Source organism: Triturus cristatus, chromosome 3_2 (genome assembly GCF_964204655.1).
Source record: "Triturus cristatus chromosome 3_2, aTriCri1.1, whole genome shotgun sequence".
Classification (NCBI taxonomy): domain Eukaryota; kingdom Metazoa; phylum Chordata; class Amphibia; order Caudata; family Salamandridae; genus Triturus; species Triturus cristatus.
In genome coordinates this window covers 1,163,195,747-1,163,214,136 of record NC_140584.1, presented here as the reverse complement: position 1 = coordinate 1,163,214,136, position 18,390 = coordinate 1,163,195,747, and the positions used below count along the sequence as shown (strand labels likewise).

At 42.0% G+C, this 18,390-nt stretch overlaps 1 protein-coding gene across 1 annotated transcript in view; it reads right to left on the bottom strand.

Annotated features, from left to right (window-relative positions):
- Nucleotides 1-18,390, bottom strand: part of LOC146859339 (keratin, type II cytoskeletal 8-like) — a 69,706-nt gene that overhangs the window by 13,401 nt on the left and 37,915 nt on the right. Inside the window, exons 4-6 of the mRNA XM_085650015.1 lie at nucleotides 17,389-17,484; nucleotides 16,274-16,438; nucleotides 13,174-13,299 (exon numbers count right to left, since the gene is read on the bottom strand). Of these exons, the coding sequence (XP_085506141.1) occupies nucleotides 13,174-13,299; nucleotides 16,274-16,438; nucleotides 17,389-17,484 (387 nt within the window). The remainder of the gene's footprint in view (nucleotides 1-13,173; nucleotides 13,300-16,273; nucleotides 16,439-17,388; nucleotides 17,485-18,390) is intronic.

The window sequence follows — 18,390 nt, the reverse complement described above, 5'->3', positions numbered from 1 at the left end:
TTGTGCAAATTTACATAGCAGTGCTTTCTTTTAGCTACATAAATAAAAACATTCTGATTTTGAAACGCAGCGGTCACTTTATTTTCAGGTGCCATTTACGGGTGCTTTTTGTTGTACATGTTTTGTGATTAACGCACTATTCCTTTATTTATAGCCTGTAAGATTTATTGCTCAATGTTTCTCATTTTTGTGCTGGAATGAGTGGAAAATGACTTAATTGGTGTTAGTTCAACCCCGATGCGCAGCGGCAGGGCTGTTTCAGAGGTCTCCCTTCTGTTGCTCTTCCCCCTCATCTGTGCTTTTATGGCTCTCTCGCCAGTGTGTCTCTCTGCTCCGTGCACTTCCTCCACATGACGGACCTGGCATGCTGTCCTGCGCCTCTGTATTCTTTCTGCTCTGCCACACTTTTCACACACAGCAGCTATTTATTCTCTCACATGAGCGCCTGCCGAGCTGGGCCTCTTTGCTTCTAGGTGGCTCTTTTCCATAAATGAGCTCCCTGCCGAGATTTATGGCTGCATCTGCTACTCCACCCTCCTACAGTGAGCCATTAGACTTCACATGTAATGTCACCAGGGCAGTGCCGTAAACCCAGCACACTAGCAGATCAAGACTTTGCATTTAGATCACTGTGCACTTTGTATGTCTGAGTTCTAATCCTATTTCAAGAAACATGTTTAGCGTTTGCATTTTTTTCATTTCAAAAGAATTTTATTATTTTAAAAGCGCAAATATGACACATATGATATAAAACCAAAGTGATACAATTGATATCAGACAATAAGATAATAAATACATTAATATAAAATTAATTGGTAGAAGAACAATTCATTGTCATTCATTAATCTGCAGACATCAGATAAATAAATACTTAAGGAGGGAAGACCCAAAATGATGTCTGGCAAAGATATATATCAAAAGTATCACCTACAGATGGCAAATTAGGGAGAAGAGGAAAGAGAAGAAAGGAAGAAAGAAAAGACGGAAAGAGTAGGAAAGAGAAGAGAAAAGAAAAAGAGAGACAGAAAGAAGGAAAGGAAGAGGAGAGGATTTCCAGAGGAATCACCCAACACACAAGACAACACTAACCAGACAAATCAAAGGGATATTGTTCCACCACCCCGTCAGAGGCCAACTTCATGTATGAATCTAGGGCTTCCCATACACCAGAGGAAATAGAAGGAGAAAGATGAGCCTGATCCACTGACGTATGAGCACTTCGTAGAAAGGAAACCCAAGCCCACCAGGTATGGTAAGAGACAGACGAAAAGGATTTCCACTCCATGAGAATTACCTTGACTGCAATAGTTAACAAGAGGTCCAGCAACTGGAGCTCCATGGGATCTAAAGGCGGAGGGACTGGGGCCGCCAACGGACCTAAGAGAATTAATGGAAGAGACAGTTGGAATTTGATGTTAAAGATGAGCATAAGGTGTTTGTGAACTAAATCCCAAAAGGGTTGGAGAAGGGAACAATCAAGGAACATATGTTGAAAGTCGCCAGGTAGAAGCCCACAACTCCAACATAAGTTGTCATCTTTGAGATTAAGTGAATACAGACGACTGGGAGTCCAGTGAAGAAGATTAATAGAGAAAAACTTAGACTGCGTTAGAGAGGGGGCAATTTTGTTACGAAGAGAAAATTTGCCAATATCTTGCCAGGTATCAGAAGAAATATGGGCAGTAACAGTATGATCAAAATGATGTAACCATTTTTGCTGTGTGACAGTATGGGAAGAGAGTGTAGAGGACGATAAAAATTTATAAATCCGAGACGCAACATGACCAGTCCTGATCCAAAGCTGAAAGAGCGTAATCAGCGGGGAAGAAGGATGAAGGTGTACTTTAGCAAGTGCAACCTTAATCTTAAGAAAAGTATAAAAATCTAAATTAGATAAAGAAAAATGTTGAGCAAGAGATGAGAAAGGGGAAGGATCATTGTTGGACTCATAGAGATGTTTAACAAGTGAGACACCTTTCCCAACCCAGTAAGACATCAACTCAGGGTCAATATTAATTTTCATTTTAGAATTGCGCCAAATAGACGACCATCTAGTTTTATGTATTGGAACTGCTACCCTCTTATCAACCTCACGAACCGCAGCAATAGTGTCTAAAATAATAGAACGAGAAAATGGAATAGAAAGGGTGTTTGTGGTCAAAAAAGATGCAGTCGGAAGAGGGGAGGCCAGTTCCTGTTCTATTGTCAGCCAAGCTGGAGCATGAATAGATGGGGAAGAAAACCAAAGGGCACCCTGGGACGCCAGAAAAGCAGTTTGATACTTTCCCCAATCAGGAAAATTACAGCCCCCCATATCATAAGATTTCCGTAAAAATTTATAAGCAATCCTAGCCCTTCTATCATTCCATAAAAATTTAGAAGTGAGCATATCAAGTTCATGGAAGAAGGAATCAGAAAGCCTTACTGGAAGCATAGAGGAAACAAAATTAATAATAGGAGTGATCATCATTTTTAGAGTCTGCATACGGCCCCACCAAGAAATATGCTTCGGAGACCAATTTTCCAAAAGACGTCTCACCTTAAGAATAGTTTGGGATTCATTATAAGAAGCCGTATCATATAGGGTGGAACAAAAATAGATACCCAGATATTTTAAGTGTTGGGATTGCCATTTAAAGCCCGCCGAGCCCATATGAGAGGAGAAGCAGTAAGCATTTAAAGGAAACATCTCTGTCTTATCTTTGTTCAGAGTGTATCCTGAAACTTTTGAAAAAAGAGCAATCATGTCCGAAATCGCAGGGATGGCCAGCGCAATATCATCAGAAAAAATGAGAACATCATCTGCATATGCCGCAGTTTTTATCTGATGAGACCCAAAAGAGAAACCTTTAATATCTTGATGCGAGTCAATCATTCTGAGGAGAGGATCAATGGACAATAAAAATAGGAGAGGGGACAGAGGGCATCCTTGTCTAGTGCCCTGACAAAGGTTAAAAAAGGAAGACGTAGCACCATTCACCCGTATGTTAGCTCTAGGTCGGGAGTAAAGAGACATAACCATACGAATAAAGGACTCACCAAGATTGTGGGCACATAGGACCGCTCGTAGAAAAGGCCAAGAAACCTTATCAAAGGCCTTTTCAGCGTCAAGGGCCAAGGCTGCCGCTGGAAGCTTAGATCGTTTAGCGGCGCCAAGAATATGACAAAAAGTACGTATATTATCCCGTGCAAGACGTCCCTTTACGAAACCTGTTTGGGAGGGATGAACCAAATGAGGAATAAAGGACTCTAATCGTTTAGCTAAAATTTTAGCAAAGATCTTGGCTTCCATGTTAAGGAGGGATATGGGGCGAAAATTTTTGGGATCAGCGTGATCCTTTCCTTCTTTGGGGATAACTACAATAGTAGCATCCGCCGCAGAACCAGACACAGAGCCATCCTTAATAAACGCATCAAAAACGGCTTGGAGTTTCGGGACAATCACGGGAATAAAGGTTTTATAAAACGCAATAGGATATCCATCAGGACCAGGAGCTTTACCAGACCGAGTAGCTTTAATCGCGGAAATGATTTCATCAGCAGCAATCGGGCCATTTAATGATTGATTATCTTCCTCCGAAACAACTTTCAAAGGAACCGACTTCAAGAACTCCTGACATTGTTCAAAAGAAGCTTGAGCCGACGGGGTATATAAATTGTTATAAAAATCGCGGAACACCTCAAGGATTTCTGTAGTTTGAAATTTTTTCCTACCAAGCTGGTCAGTAATGGAAGGAATTTGGAAAGTGTTACAAGAAGATTCCTGGAACTTTAAAGTGGCAGCAAGAATCTTGCCCGCACGATTTTTTAACAGCAGTCTCTTAGATTTCTGAGCCTGCAGGCCAATATGAGCTCTCTTAGTAACTATAGTATTGTATGAATATTTTAGATTTTTAATAGATTGGAGGCAGGACTTGTTCTGAGAGTGGCGGAAAAGGGCTTCCTGACGTTTGATCTCATCTGCTAAGTCCGTGAGTTCCTTTTTAATGGCTGCGTTTCTCTTAGACATACATTTAATGACCTGACCACGAAAAGTACATTTGAAAGAGTCCCAGAGAACAACAGGGGAACTGACTGACCCAACATTCTCAATAAAAAAAGTCTCAATGTCATTGGAAAACTCTCGCACCAAGGACTCATCATGTAAAATTTCTGTGTTGAGTCTCCACGAGCGAGCTCGTGCCCTAGGGACAAAGGAGGTAAGAGTAAATGTGACTGCGGCGTGGTCAGAGACTAAAATAGGGTGAATAAGCGGAGAAGAAGAAAATTGAACCAGAGAAGAATGAACCAAAAGATAGTCAATGCGTGAAAAGGACGAATGAGGGGAAGAAAAAAAGGAAAAGTCACTACCAGTGGGATTATGAAGACGCCAAACATCCTGAAGATGGGTAAGAGAGCACATATTAATCATTTGTGTGCTTTAGGGGGACGAAAGTTAAAGGCAGAATTCCTATCCAAGATAGGGTCCATTGGCAAGTTAAAGTCACCACCTACAATAAGATTACCAGAGTGAGGAGTATCCTCGAGCTTTTTGGTAATCGCAGTCCAAAAGGTCGGATCATCCTTATTGGGGGCATAAATATTCATGACAAATAAGTCAGCATTACCATCGGACAACTTAGATAGTAACCAACGCCCCTCCGTATCCTGTTCAGAGGAAACGATAGATAAGCCAGAATGTTTAGAAACTAAGGTAATTACTCCATTCCTTTTACCACAAGCATCTGAACAAGCAACATCAAAGACCCACTCCTTCCTCAGAAACAACGCCTCCTTGGCAGAGAGCTTTGTCTCCTGAAAAAGGACGAGATCCGAAGAAAGAGATTTACAATAATCCAAAATCTTTGACCTTTTGACTGGATGATTCAACCCTTTAACATTAAGGGAGAGTATATTTAGTCCAGACATAGAACCAATATCAGGAAAAAAAGATAATCCATATGTGGCATATGAAGCGCAACAACCAGGAGGGCTAACCAGCAGACATCAACAGCCAGCACAACACAGGGTGAGACCAAAGAGGAAATCCGAAGAAAAGAAAGGAAAGAAGAGGAAAAAGAAAGCAGGAGAGTACAGAGAGAGAGAGAAAGAAGAGCCAATCCGGCAGGTCTGAAAAAGACCAAATTCATACAAGGGGGGACATGGAAGAAAGAGCGAGGGGCCAACAGGAGAAATAACAACACCAGCATAAAAAGCCCCAGAGCAGAACATAACCGGTTATACATTTAAAAGGAGAGCACTATCTAAAAGCTAAGAACCGGGGATAATTCTCACTTATTAGCAGACAGAGCGAAATGAGAAACTGTAAAGGCAACACGTTTGACTAAATTAATGTATATATACCAACTAAAATAAATCATAGAGAACGGTAGGAGCAGAAAGAACGAAAAAGAAAGCACGATCAGGCATTAAGAGCTGGTGGAAAGAGAACTAAGAAAAAACACTAGTAATAGGTAGAACCAGACCAAAGCGGACTCCAACAAAAGAAAAAGGACCATAATGAAGAGAAAAGAAGAAATACACTCTAAAGCATACTGTATGATATAATGTGGGAAAAATACGTGAAATATAATAAAAAACGGTATATAGCATCTTATCAATATATCAATCAGTGAGTCCCTATGGCAGTTAAATAAGAGGCCTAATACTATATATAAATATGTAAAGTCTATATACAAACTCATAGATGACTTGGCATGGATAGATAAGGCCATATACACGCAAAACTGGTAGAATAAATATGCTTGGCTAAGTAAGTAAACATGTAGATAAGAGAGGCATAAATCTATCAAGAACAAGGCATCTCTAAGACAAACTAACCTACTCGAAAAAAAAAACAGATGACACAATGTAAGCAAATCACGCAATGAGAAAGTCAATAAAATAGGTATCTATATGAAACAATATGGGAAAAATAAGTGAAACATAATAAAAAACGGTAGGTAGCATCCTATCATATAACAGTCAGAGAAACACTTATGGCAGCTAGATAAGAGACCTAATACTATATATAAATATGTAAAATCTATATACAAACTTAAAGATAACTATCCATGAATAAATAAAGTCATATACACACAAACTGGCAAGATAAATATGCATGCCTAAGAAAGTGAACATGTAGATAAGATGGGCATATGTCTGCCAAGTACAAAGCATCTATAAAAAACTAACTTACTCGAAAAAAACAAATAGTAACACAATGTAAACAAATCACTCAATGAAAAAGACAATAAAGTAGGTATAACTAGCAACTATATGAACGACCTATATTGCCTCTAAGTATAGGCATAAATAAACACTTAATAAACATATATGAATAAAACACCCAGACAGACCAAGCAACAACACGATGAGAAAGCAAAGGAACAAACAATGACCTACTCCATAAAGTACGAAATAACAAAAAACAAACATGAAGCAAAAGAAACGACCACGACAGAACCAGATGAACCAGATTTCACCACAAAAAACGACGCACATACCGAAGACACACCCTTGGAAGGAAAAGGACCGTAGCCTAATATGTCGGAAGACACACTGGGGAGGCAATGAATAACAGGACGCTACGCGGACAAAAGTGAAGTCACGCCAACAAGAGAAGTTACCACAAAAAATTGAAAGGTTTATACACTAAAACTAACAACACTAAAGATCAAAACACCATAACGATACTAAGGGAGCACCAAGAGACGACAGAAATACGTCAAGAACAATGGACATAGAGACCACTGCGCAGATCTAAAAGCAGCTAGACCTAATAGATCTGACAAAGACTAAAGACAATGCATTATGTATAGCCGCCTCAGGTGCCAGAAGAACCAGGAGCATTTGAAGCCCCCGTTTGAAGATCCATCTGTAGCTCCATTTGATTATCCAGAAACGAGGCCAAATCCGCAGGTTCGTCAAAAATTCTGACACGACCCTTGAAAGTAATGCGGAATTTTGAGGGACCAGCAAAGGAGAAGGGAATATTCATTTCAGACAAACGCTTCCGGAGATTAAGAAAGCCCTTCCTCCTCAACACCGTGTCTCTGGCAAAGTCTTGCGAAATTGAGATACGATGGCCATTCCAAGAGACAGCTCTAACCTTTCGCATATGCGCCAAAATCTGCTCTGTATGTTGGTGACGCAGCGGCTTAAAAATTATCGCTCTTGGTTGCGTAGCAGACTTGGGGCGAAAGGAGGGGACCCGGTGTGCCCGTTCCAGTTCAAAATCTTTGTGGAAAGAAATTTGTAGTGTAGATGGAATCCATTGATAAAGAAACTCAATCATGGAAGATGCCTCTTTCTCAGCATCTTCAGGAAGACCAAAAATACGCAGGTTGGATCTACGATTACGATCCTCTTGTTCAGTGAGGTCTTTCCTCAATGCTGCCATAGAACGCTCTATCTGCGTGAGAGATCTAGAGTGCTTTTGCATGGTGTCCTCTGCGCCACTAATCCGTGCTTCTGTACCTGAGACACGAAGGGAAAGGGCCTTGAAATCATTCCTGATGGCTAACACCTCCACTTGCAATAAATCTGTATTAGTCTTAGTAGACTGTGCAATCTCATAAACCTCATTAAGGCGCGTCAGAATGGACTCAAGAGTCGAATTAGTGTCTTTAGGAGCAGACTCAGGTGTTGGGGATACCTGTTTGGACCTCTTAAGAGATGCTTTAGATTCCTTAACGTCTTTGGCATTCGGTGAAGGGGCCATATTTTCAGCCATAGGGCAGACCACCTCAGTGGAAACGAAATACACCTCCTCAGATAGAGTGAGAACAAGGAATGCCAGGGGTTGTAAAACCCTCAATGTGTGAGAGAAAAAATGGGCAGGAAGGAATCATGCACTTGCATCAGACAGAGCCGGGCAGAAAATATCGCAGGCGATCCCAGTCAGAAAAAACACCTCACGAAAAGAAGCATGTGCTACAGGCGCCAGTAGTCAAGCACCGACTACGAAAACCCCCAGGATCAAGCCAAGAACAAAAAAGTCTCACATAAAGAAGTGGCAGTGCGTTTGATGACAAGGAAAAACAAAAAACCTCAAAAGGTTCACGCAGTGGGACTCTCAGCAATAGGCGATAGAAAAAAAAACAAAATAAGCTCAATAAAAGTGAAAAAACGTCACCAGCTCCTGAATGCCTCCATTCCTGACAGGATAGACCAGTAGCGTCGTCTTGTAGAAGCGATAAAAAAACTCCCTCACAGAAGAAACAAAATGGCGGCCGCTCGTAAGAGCCTGAGGCGCAACTTAAAAATGCCGATAAATGGACTCCGGCCACTCTTCACCACCAGAAACCTCCTTCGTAGCGTGCACGGCAGCTTCCCATGCCAGATAACATCTTCTGCGCAGAGCGGGGCAATATTCAGCGTCCGCAATGTCTCCGTCGGCCCTCTCTCTTTACGGAGCTCAAGCGCGATCCGCCATCTCGCAGCGGCGCGCAAGCCACGCCCCCCTCATCAAGCGTTTGCATTTTTAAACATTTGAAATGCTGCTGAAGCTTTAATAATTAAATCTACATTCGCCACCTAAATTATGTTTAAAAAGTTATTTCTTTTCCGAGTCATGCTCAAGGGATGGTTTAAAGTGCTGCATCCAAATTGTAACATCACCTGAAACACTTCATTTAAGTCCTTTTTCTGGCAGCATCTCCAGGATCTGTGTTTATTTATTTTTGGGAAATGTTGTGGCGGTTTCTGTCTGGTAACTTTGCATCTAACAACTTACTAAGGCTAAAACAGACCCTGCAAACACATATAATATTGACAGTCCTCCTGCAGCTGTTTTTACAGTTATTCATAAAGGATAATAAAGTACATTCAATATAGCCTTTGCACATACGTGCACATTAATCATTGCCACCTAATTACACTACTAAATACCAGATAAATACCTCCCACATAAAACCACTATTCCACATAGCAACCATCCATACAAATACACTCCACACCATGCCACATGATTCCCATCAACATAATTTCTTTCAAAATACCACACAGTGCCACGCCACGCAATTCAGCTCCACACATTTCCATTCTGCACCACATAATTCAACAACAAACCACATAATTCAAATCAACACACTTACACAACAAATGCATCCAATCCACACCTCAAAATTCAACATCATGTCACACAATTCAACAGCTCAACACATAATTAAATTCCACTACATACCACGCCACAAGACAACATACCAATACACATATTTACACTCCATAATACTCAATCCCATTCTACATAATTCCAGCTAATTTAATACCACATAATTACTATCCACATAATTCCACTACACAAATACACACACACACACTATTCCACCCCACACAACTCCACAACTAACAAGTTCAATCCAATCCATATAATTAAACTCCACACTACATACATCCAACCCATAAACAAAATATGTTGTCATTTTCACTAATGGGAGACCAATTGCATTGCAAATGATTGTGTTATTGTACTTTGTGGCAGATCTCTTGGGACTCTACAAACAAATTTGGTGATGAAGAGTAAATTGTATTTTTCTTAACAACTTTTTAATTAAAAAAGTCTTCTCTTTAATTTCCTGTAATTCCCACAGTTGAAAAAACAAGAATTTGCAATGCAATAGGTCTTGCATTTCGCGAGTTTGAGCTATCGGCAAGTGGGCTGCTGGATGCTGTTGGCGTAGGAGTGGTTGATCATAAGATCTTGCAGGAGACACATGTGAAATCTCGTTCAACGTTGTGTTGTGCAGTGTGGCAGCAGTGCGATGAGCGGCAGCCAGGCCTGAAAGCACAGAAAAGTGAAGCACGGTAGTGGGGTTTGGGACAGAACCAGGGTCCCTGGTGTTGGACACAGTGCAGGTGCAGATAGGCGCAGCTGTGCCTGCTGGCCTCATCCTTTCATCATCTGTTTTGCAGCTGCCATTAAGTAGTTTGTGGGAAAGAGGAGGAGTGCAGGGTGCCGTGGGCGGGAAACAGAAACCAGTTATGTCACTTCCTGTACGATGGATGATCGGAAATCCAGTGACGTCCCTTTCTGTGCAGATTGTTGATAGGAAATTAAGTTCTCTTTGTAGGTTTCTTCTATTGCCTAGATATAAGCCCTCATTTATTCCCCATGCTTGCAGTGCAATACAGCAGGTTAAACATTCACACTACACATATAGCCAGCACACCTTTGTGCATGACGGCGTTTACCTGCATGAGCACATTGAAGCTTGGTACAATCAGACTACAGCATTAGTTCTGTATTGAAGAGATAAAAGTTGGAGAGATTGCGGCTTTTCTCGAGAGTACATATGGAGAGATAAACTGTTTTCAAAGCCTGCGTTCTATACGTTTTATCTTGAGTAACACAGATGCAGGCCAAGGAACTGCTAAGCTCGGCGTTTCATTATCGCAAAATATCCAAGATAAGGATTGACTGAAAACTGGTAATATAAAACTTTGCTTCACTTTGCAATTAACACGAAAGTGTGTGATTACCATGAGTGCTTGGCGCTGTACCTGTGTGCGTTCCATCAGTGCTTGGCGCTGCACTGTAATGGCATTCTTGTAAAAATAATATCTCTGGGGTAAAAATCTTTCACAACAGGGCACATAATTTGACAGATTATTTTCCCCTTCTTACTACCATACTCCCGTTGGTGCACTGTGGTCACCAGCAAGCCACTTTCGTCCTCATGAGAAGGAATGACGGCAGCCGCTTCACCAACTCTCTGAGGAATACGGCTGGGTTTGGCAGGTAGCATGCATGCAGTCGGCACAACTCGCAAAAAAAAAATATATATATATATTACAAATGCAGGTCTCGCCTTTCATTAAGTTAAAACCATTTGCTTTGCTATACAATACCATTAGCAAAGCAAATGGCTTTGACTTAATCAAAGGCAAGACCTATTGCATTTTCAATGCTTGGTTTTTCAGTTGCTTGTCTGATAGCAAAGACAGGGGCAATCTAACCTAATTAAGAATAGGGCACCCTGTTTTATAGTATTTTTTTTTTTTTAACATTTCCGTCTGTATTTATCCATATTTATTTTCTGGCCATTTTCTCTGTATTTATCCATATTTATTTTGTGTTTTGCGTATATATGAAGTTGTAACACTGTACATTTCCATATTTATTTAACTGATAGACGCGCACCCGTACTTTGATGCCTGTCGTGTTTTAGCTATTTAAGATGCCAAATATTACATAACAATTCATCCACTGGTGAACACCAGCATTATACCACAAATGTATATTGACACACGCCATTATTTAAAGAAATTTCATCCTGTTTTTTAATTACCCATGCTGTCCATTTATTCAGATATTGGGCAATAATTCAGGAAAGACAGCACAGAGAGTCACTTAAAAGCAGCACAATTTTCTGTATTTATCCACTTTTAAAAATAAATGCAGATAGAATACACATTGTTTTCTGTCTGTATTTATCTGCAAAAGCCAGTGAAAACGGAAAACAGGGACCCTTAATTAAGAATCACTTGTTTGTTATGGCAGATGTGAAAGTCGTTCTTCATGTTAGCCCTGCATCTAGTAGTCTAGCGCCCGAAAGGGGTACATTTAAAACACTTTGGGCATTATTAAAAAAAAATCATATGTCTGCACCTGCAGGTCTATGACTTTGCATGAGGGCAGAAGTATGATGTGTTCAGCGGTGTAATGAAAGATCAGGGCCCAATGTGTAAGGTGGCCCCCACTACAATAACCCGGCCACCTACTGTTTCCTTCACCTTGCCCATACAACCTACACCCAACCAGTGTCGCCCCACTCGTCAGAGTCAGTAACAGAAAAATAAAATGATAATGAAACATTATTAAAAATAAATTCTGTAATTGGTTCTTACATCAGTGCAGGGCGGGCCCGGCCATGACAGGCAGGTGGTGGGCACTTAGAAGTGCGCATGTATGTTTGGCCGGCCGTCCTAGGTTGGCCAAACATACATGCGCACTTCTATTTCTCCAACCCAGCTGTATTCACAGCTGGGTTGGAGAAAAGCTGCAGGTTCCGAGGCAGTGTCTGAGCGGCAGAGCAGGCCGCTCAGACCAATCCTGGTGCTGCTGTCCCAGCAGGAGAGCAGCGACAGGATTGCCTGAGCAGCCTCTGCCTTCGCAGAGACTGCTGGGAGAGCTCCGAGGTGGCCGTCGGAGGCTGCGAGAAAGGTACGTTTTAATTTTTTTTAATTTTCTCTTCCCCCTCCACCGCTCCCCATCCACCGCCCCCAGCTTCCTGTTGTGGTAGCTGCCACTGGCTTCAATGAGGTAAGGCATGTTTTCTTCAGCTGCACAGAATCAAGCTAGGCTAAGGCATGCTAGCTTCAGCTGCACCCAATCAAGCAGGTCTGAGGCATGCGTGCTTCAGCTGCAACTAATCAGGCATGGCTACGTCATGCTCACTTCAGCTGCACCTAATCAGACAGAGCTAAAGCATGCTGGCTACAGCTGCACCCAATCAGACAGAAGTAAGGCAGGCTCGCTTGAGTTGCAACTAAACAGACAAGGCTAAAGCATGCTCGCTTCAGCTGTACCCAATCAGACAGGGCTTAGACATGCTAGCTTCAGCTGCACCCAATCAGACAGGGCTAAGACATGCTCGCTTCAGCTGTACCCAGTCAGACAGGGCTAAGGCATGCTTGCGTCAGCTCTAACTAATCAGACAGAGCAACAGCGCCACAAGGCCACGTCAGTACTAGAGATGTGCTAAAGAAATGACACGTTGCTGTAGCAATCACTTGCCTTCTTCTCTGTGCCCACCTCCGCTCTTTCATACCCAATGTACTGTTAATATAAATCGGTAATAACCCAATATGCTGGCACATTAAAAAGCAAATTAAATACATGCATCACTACCCTTCGTCTGTTTCTCTATCGCCAATATATTTCTACCCCCCTTCTCCTCCACTAGCCCACATGTATCTCCTCACCTATCACCATCGCCATTGCATTTCTGCCCTCATTTTATCTCGTATACTGAGCGTGCCTCTGCCCTTCCACCCTTCTGCCATCCTAAATGAGTGTCTACCCATCAGCTCCTGTCATCTCACAATGTGTCTCCTTGGATGTGGCATCATCCACACACCTGTACCCCTTAACTACCTACTGAACCCCAGTAGATAGATGCCCTCCACTGTGTCCAACCAGCAAAAGACCTCCGCTCTCTTTTACTTCCTGTTACCACCTCTTGTCCTTACCTGATTTTTCAAGACTTCAATGTCTCCGTTCACCCTCTGCATCTGACGGGTGAGGTCTGAAATCTCATTCTTGACATTTTTAAGGTCATCGTTGTGCCTTTTGGTCTGGTTGGCCAAGTCATCAAGCTGGAAAACATAGAAGGCAAGAATATTTTGTAACTGTGTCCGTATATAGTACTGAACCGAATGTGTCTATCTGGAAGAGACCCACTGGAGGCCTTTGGTACAAACTTTCCTAAATTGGCCTCTGTATGTAGGGGAAGATGGTATACTTGAGAAAGAGATAGACAATAAAAATGCCCTCAAGAGTCCCTTTTTTACACGTGGTGTTATATAATATTGGGAGTTCGTGAGAGTGGGTGCATTTTTGGTAAATATTTTGTTTGCTATGTACATAGTGCTTGTTTTCCAGACAACAGCGTGTAGACTTGCACTTATATTTGGAAAGCTGGAATTACAAGTTCCACAATCCAGAGTGGAATTAGCTCAAAACTCATGGGGTTGTTTAGATTCCGGTGGGCGGTTCGCTTAAGCTGCCAGGGCGTTGGAGGCGTGTCTTTGCCCACCCTGCCACTGACTGTCAACCCTAGCTAAAGTTTTCGGGCACATTGGTATATCATTCCTGACGAAATTCCATCTACTGACAGATGGGCCTCTGCCAACGATTACTCAATGCTTAGCAGGAGCGGGCTCCATCAGCTGTCAGTCTGCAGCTTCTCCACCCCTAAATGGGGTGAACCCCAAGGATCCCCTACGACTGTCCGAAAGTCACTGATCCTCATGACATGGGCTGGTTGGCAGCTCTGCGCTTCCAAACAACGTTAATGTTCAAAATCTGAAAGAAGGTCAAAGACATCACATTGGCAAATGTCTTTGAATCTCCGAACTCTTGAAGATCTTTGACAGATGGGTGTCTTTGGTCCACAAAGTTACATTTACAGGATGTCTCTCTGGACTGTGACTCAATGGGCTTGGTTTAGATGTGGTGGTAACGCGAAGTCTCCAGATTTCTGGAGGAAGTGTTGAATCTGAATTTTCTCCACCACAAGGGTACTATGGTAGAACACCAGAGGATTCAGCACTTCCTCCTGAAATCTGAGGATTTCCTGTTAATCCCCATCTCTAAATTACACCTTATGCTGAGTCTTTCCTAAGAGTTGTTGAAGCTAAACAGTTTGTGCTCTGTAGACTACACCTGCAAGTCCACAGATTCTACTCTAGGCAAAGCTCTGTGTTAAAGTGCTGTACTGCACAGTGTGAAAGTAGAAGATCAAGGGAAATATTTCTTCTAAGGCAGGTCTGACTGGATGAGTCAGAAAATGAACGGCAAACATTGCAAATCTTAGGAACATGGGACCTGATAAACACAATTTACATTCTCAAAACGTGGTTCCAAATTATGCATCGATTTTTTTGCAACTAGATTGGAATTTTGCAAACTTTCCTATGTACTGCTAGGTTTGTTTACAAAATCCAGAATTGTAGTGGTTCGTAATCTGACCTACCACATCAATATTCATGAGGTCACAAATTGCAACTCACTATGATTGGATGCCATCACAGGGCTGGTGGCCTGCTGGGGTCAGCAGACCACCTTGTTTGTGATCGCATTTTAAATACAGTTAACCTTTTTTTAAAAATGCAACTCGTTTTCCCTTTAAATGATTGGGCGGCAATTTTAAACATTTTTTGGGGTTTGAGAGTTGGCAGTGGCCCTTTTGTACCGCTGCCTATTCCCAACAAACTGTTCTTTTAACATTCACAAAGTGGGTGGGGTCCCTAAAGAAACCCTTCCCATTTGCCAATTGGTGTCAGACCGGATTTCAGCCTCAAAGCATTGATGCATAACAAAAACTATCACTATTTGGAAGGGATGCCCCAAACACACCCCAAGGGTTTTTAACATATTTTGTGATTCAGTTAACTCTTACCGAATTGCAAAATATAGTACAAAGCAAAGAGCCATTTTGCTGTTGCAAACCCAGTGGTTTTGCGAATCGCAGGCTACGTGATCGCAAACTGGCCCTAGGTTGGTTACAAATACTGGAATGACAGTACAAGAAATGTTAAGTTCAGAGGGTGGGTCTTAGAGGCGGAAGGACATGAGCTGGGCCACTATTGAATGAGTGAGGTTGGCTGCTGTTACCCGAGCTACAGGGCATAAGAGGTGTTTGGATATATCCTGAAATCCAGGGTTTGGAGCTTTCAGTGCAAGAAAGAATGGGTGGGACTGATTTTGGGGGGTGGGAGAGTCACCAAATTCTAACATTGACCAGAACAGAGATCATGGTTCTCCTTTTCGGTGAGTGGGGTTTCAAGGAACAGTGATGCGTTCTTATGTGTCGGACGCGTTGGCTTTAGATCGTGTTTGCTTAAGACGGCTATTAGACCTATTGTAGGTGTTCGTGGAGTATTTAAGAGATTTGATGAGTATGTGAAAACATTGAAAATCGAGTGACTGTAACTCACTGCAAATTAGATTCAAAAGGCGAAAAGATGAAGTGAAGGAAGAGCATGAGGAAATAATGTAGAAGTAGGTGAAAAAGGATTAGGAGGTTAGGGAGAGAAATGAGTTAAGGAAAGAGACGCAGAGGAAAAGAGTGATTGGGTGAGATAATGAAGGAGCAGAGAATGTGGCCCAAAGTCAGAGAACGAGAGGACAAAACAGCAAAAGCACAGTGAGCAACAGAAAAAAAAGAGAGAGAGAAATTGGGAAAAGATGATTACGGAGAAGGCTTAAAGTAAAAGCCTACGCTAACGCAAGTTTTCACGCGTTAGCGTGAGCTTGCTAATTAGGCGATACAATTATCGCCGCTTTTCGGCCGAAACGGCCGCAAAAGCGGCGATAATTCTATCGCCTCGCCTTGCTGATATGCCCCTTAGTCTCTAGCTGTTAGATGCTGAGTCAGCATTATTTGACTCAGCACCTTTTGGAAAGCAGCAAATTGTTTGCTAACTCATGGCTGCAGGCTTTGTTCAGGTGTTAAACAATTTCAAAACTTTGCAGCGCGCTGCAGTTGCACAATGACCAATTCTTTTTCTGCAGGATTATAACTTTTAATTTGCAAACTTTTAGTTGTCGCATGCCAGTGACACACACCTTGCTTTTGTACCAATGCTCTGCCTCCTGCTGGCTCCGGTCGGCCATGGCCTGGTACTGGATCTTCACGTCCGCCATGATGTGCTTCATCTCCAGCTCGCGGTTGTTGTCCACCTCCACCGTGATCTCGGTGTTGTGAATCTGAGACTGGAGCTCTTGAATCTCCTAGTGAAGAGGAAGAGAACAGAGCAAAGTGCAAGAGATCAGATGAGAGTAGACCATCAGCGATCTTAAAATGGACATGCATATGTTCCTAAGAATAATCTTCGGACATTAGACAATTTTTCATTATCACTCAACTCAAAAGCAGCCATGTAACTTTGACATTCTTTGAAGATCTTCCAGAAATCAGCTGCTGGCTGTGCTATAATATGCCCTTACCTGTGGAATAGTTTATTTAAGTAAAAAAAGATGCACATTTCAAAATAAATACACAATCTTAAAACATATTTTACAGTCTCTGACATCAAGAAGATTCATTCTAAAATGAGATAGAACTCTAAGCTCCCAGAATGATTGTTAGACACCATTCATTGATAAGACAGACTCAGTCTCTCAGTAAATTACAGAGGGGGGAGGGATTAAAAGGGATTTTCTCTGTTTTTGAATCTTAAAGTCAGAAATCTTCACAGATGTATGTATATGTCTATCCCTATGATTTACCAAATTCTCAAAGCCCCTTACTTTAGAAAATGGAAAACTACAATTTGACGACACTTTTTCACTTAGTGAATCAGGATCTGGAATGAAGGTGAGCAGATCCTGCTGCTTCTGACCATATGCTGCACGTGCAGAGAGACAATGTTTATGATCCACTCATAATTCAGTTAAATAAATTACAAATCATCATTTCTTCCCATGTCACAGACCATGTCTTTCAACCTCTGTTTCACCTAAATGAAACCTCTTTAGATGCACATCCAAGCGGAGAAACCCCATAGGACACCTTTGAGGCTTATCCCCTTTGACATGCTGATTGCAAAACAGAGGGCATGAGCCAAACCACTGGTGTCCTCCCACTGACATAAATCTCAGAAATCATGTTATTCACCGATTCACAGTTTCCACGCTGTACAAATGAGCAACGTGAAACACCAATCACTTTCGCTACTGACCTCTTGGAAGAGCTGTTTCAGGTATTCGATCTCGTCACTTGTGCTGTCGAGCTTCGACTCCATGTCCACCTTGTGCAGGTAAGTGTCGTCAAGATCCTGAACAACAAAACGTGATTATAGAAAGGCGGTACATTTCTGTTTTCCTTTCTTTGGTGGACTTTAAAACACAATACTACATGCCCAGTTCCTTTCAGTCCTCTATCTTGTCACCACGATGCTAGGCAATACTCCTGGCTCCCACATTACTTCACTGTAGAGCTTTGTGGCCACCACCGTCTGACTCAAAGTTCTAAAGAAGTAAGTATCACTCACATGATAGAACTACACAGGCATCTACAACATGCCTGCTTGACCATCAAGAGGTGATGTGACTTCTATAATACAGTGACACCCAACACACCATCTTACCTTGCTCAATCAAATTTCATCTGAAGAGGCCAACGCAATAAACGGGCCTTCAACATCGCCAAAATAGAAATTACGGGCTGCAAAGGGGAAAGGAGCAGAAGACAAACCTATGCACCGAGGATTTAGGCTCTGGAATACTATCCCACCACAAATCAAACTCATGACTTGTCTCGTCCACTTTATAAAAGAGCTGAAATTGCTTATCCTCAAAGGGGCATCTTCACCGCCATTGATAAGGAACATCGCGGGCTCTTCAGGAGTCCTTCCATAACCTCGCTGACCCAAGCCGAGACACCTTAATTATTTTTGCTTGCATTATCATGAAAGGACTACCTGTAAAAGGCAGTGGGACCACTCCCTTTGAATAGCACATCTTTTAATAATTTGCTGGCCAGATAGATGTGGAGCATTTTGGCCTTTTACATAATAAGCCAAAACATTACACTTGGAATCAAAGAATCTCAGGGAAAAAAATTATAAAATGAAAGTGCTTAACACAAACCCAAAATATTCCTAACTCTGGTTGCAACCTTAACTATAGACCTAATCCTCTTGTTAACCTTAATCTTAGTATTAATCTGAGAACCCAATCCA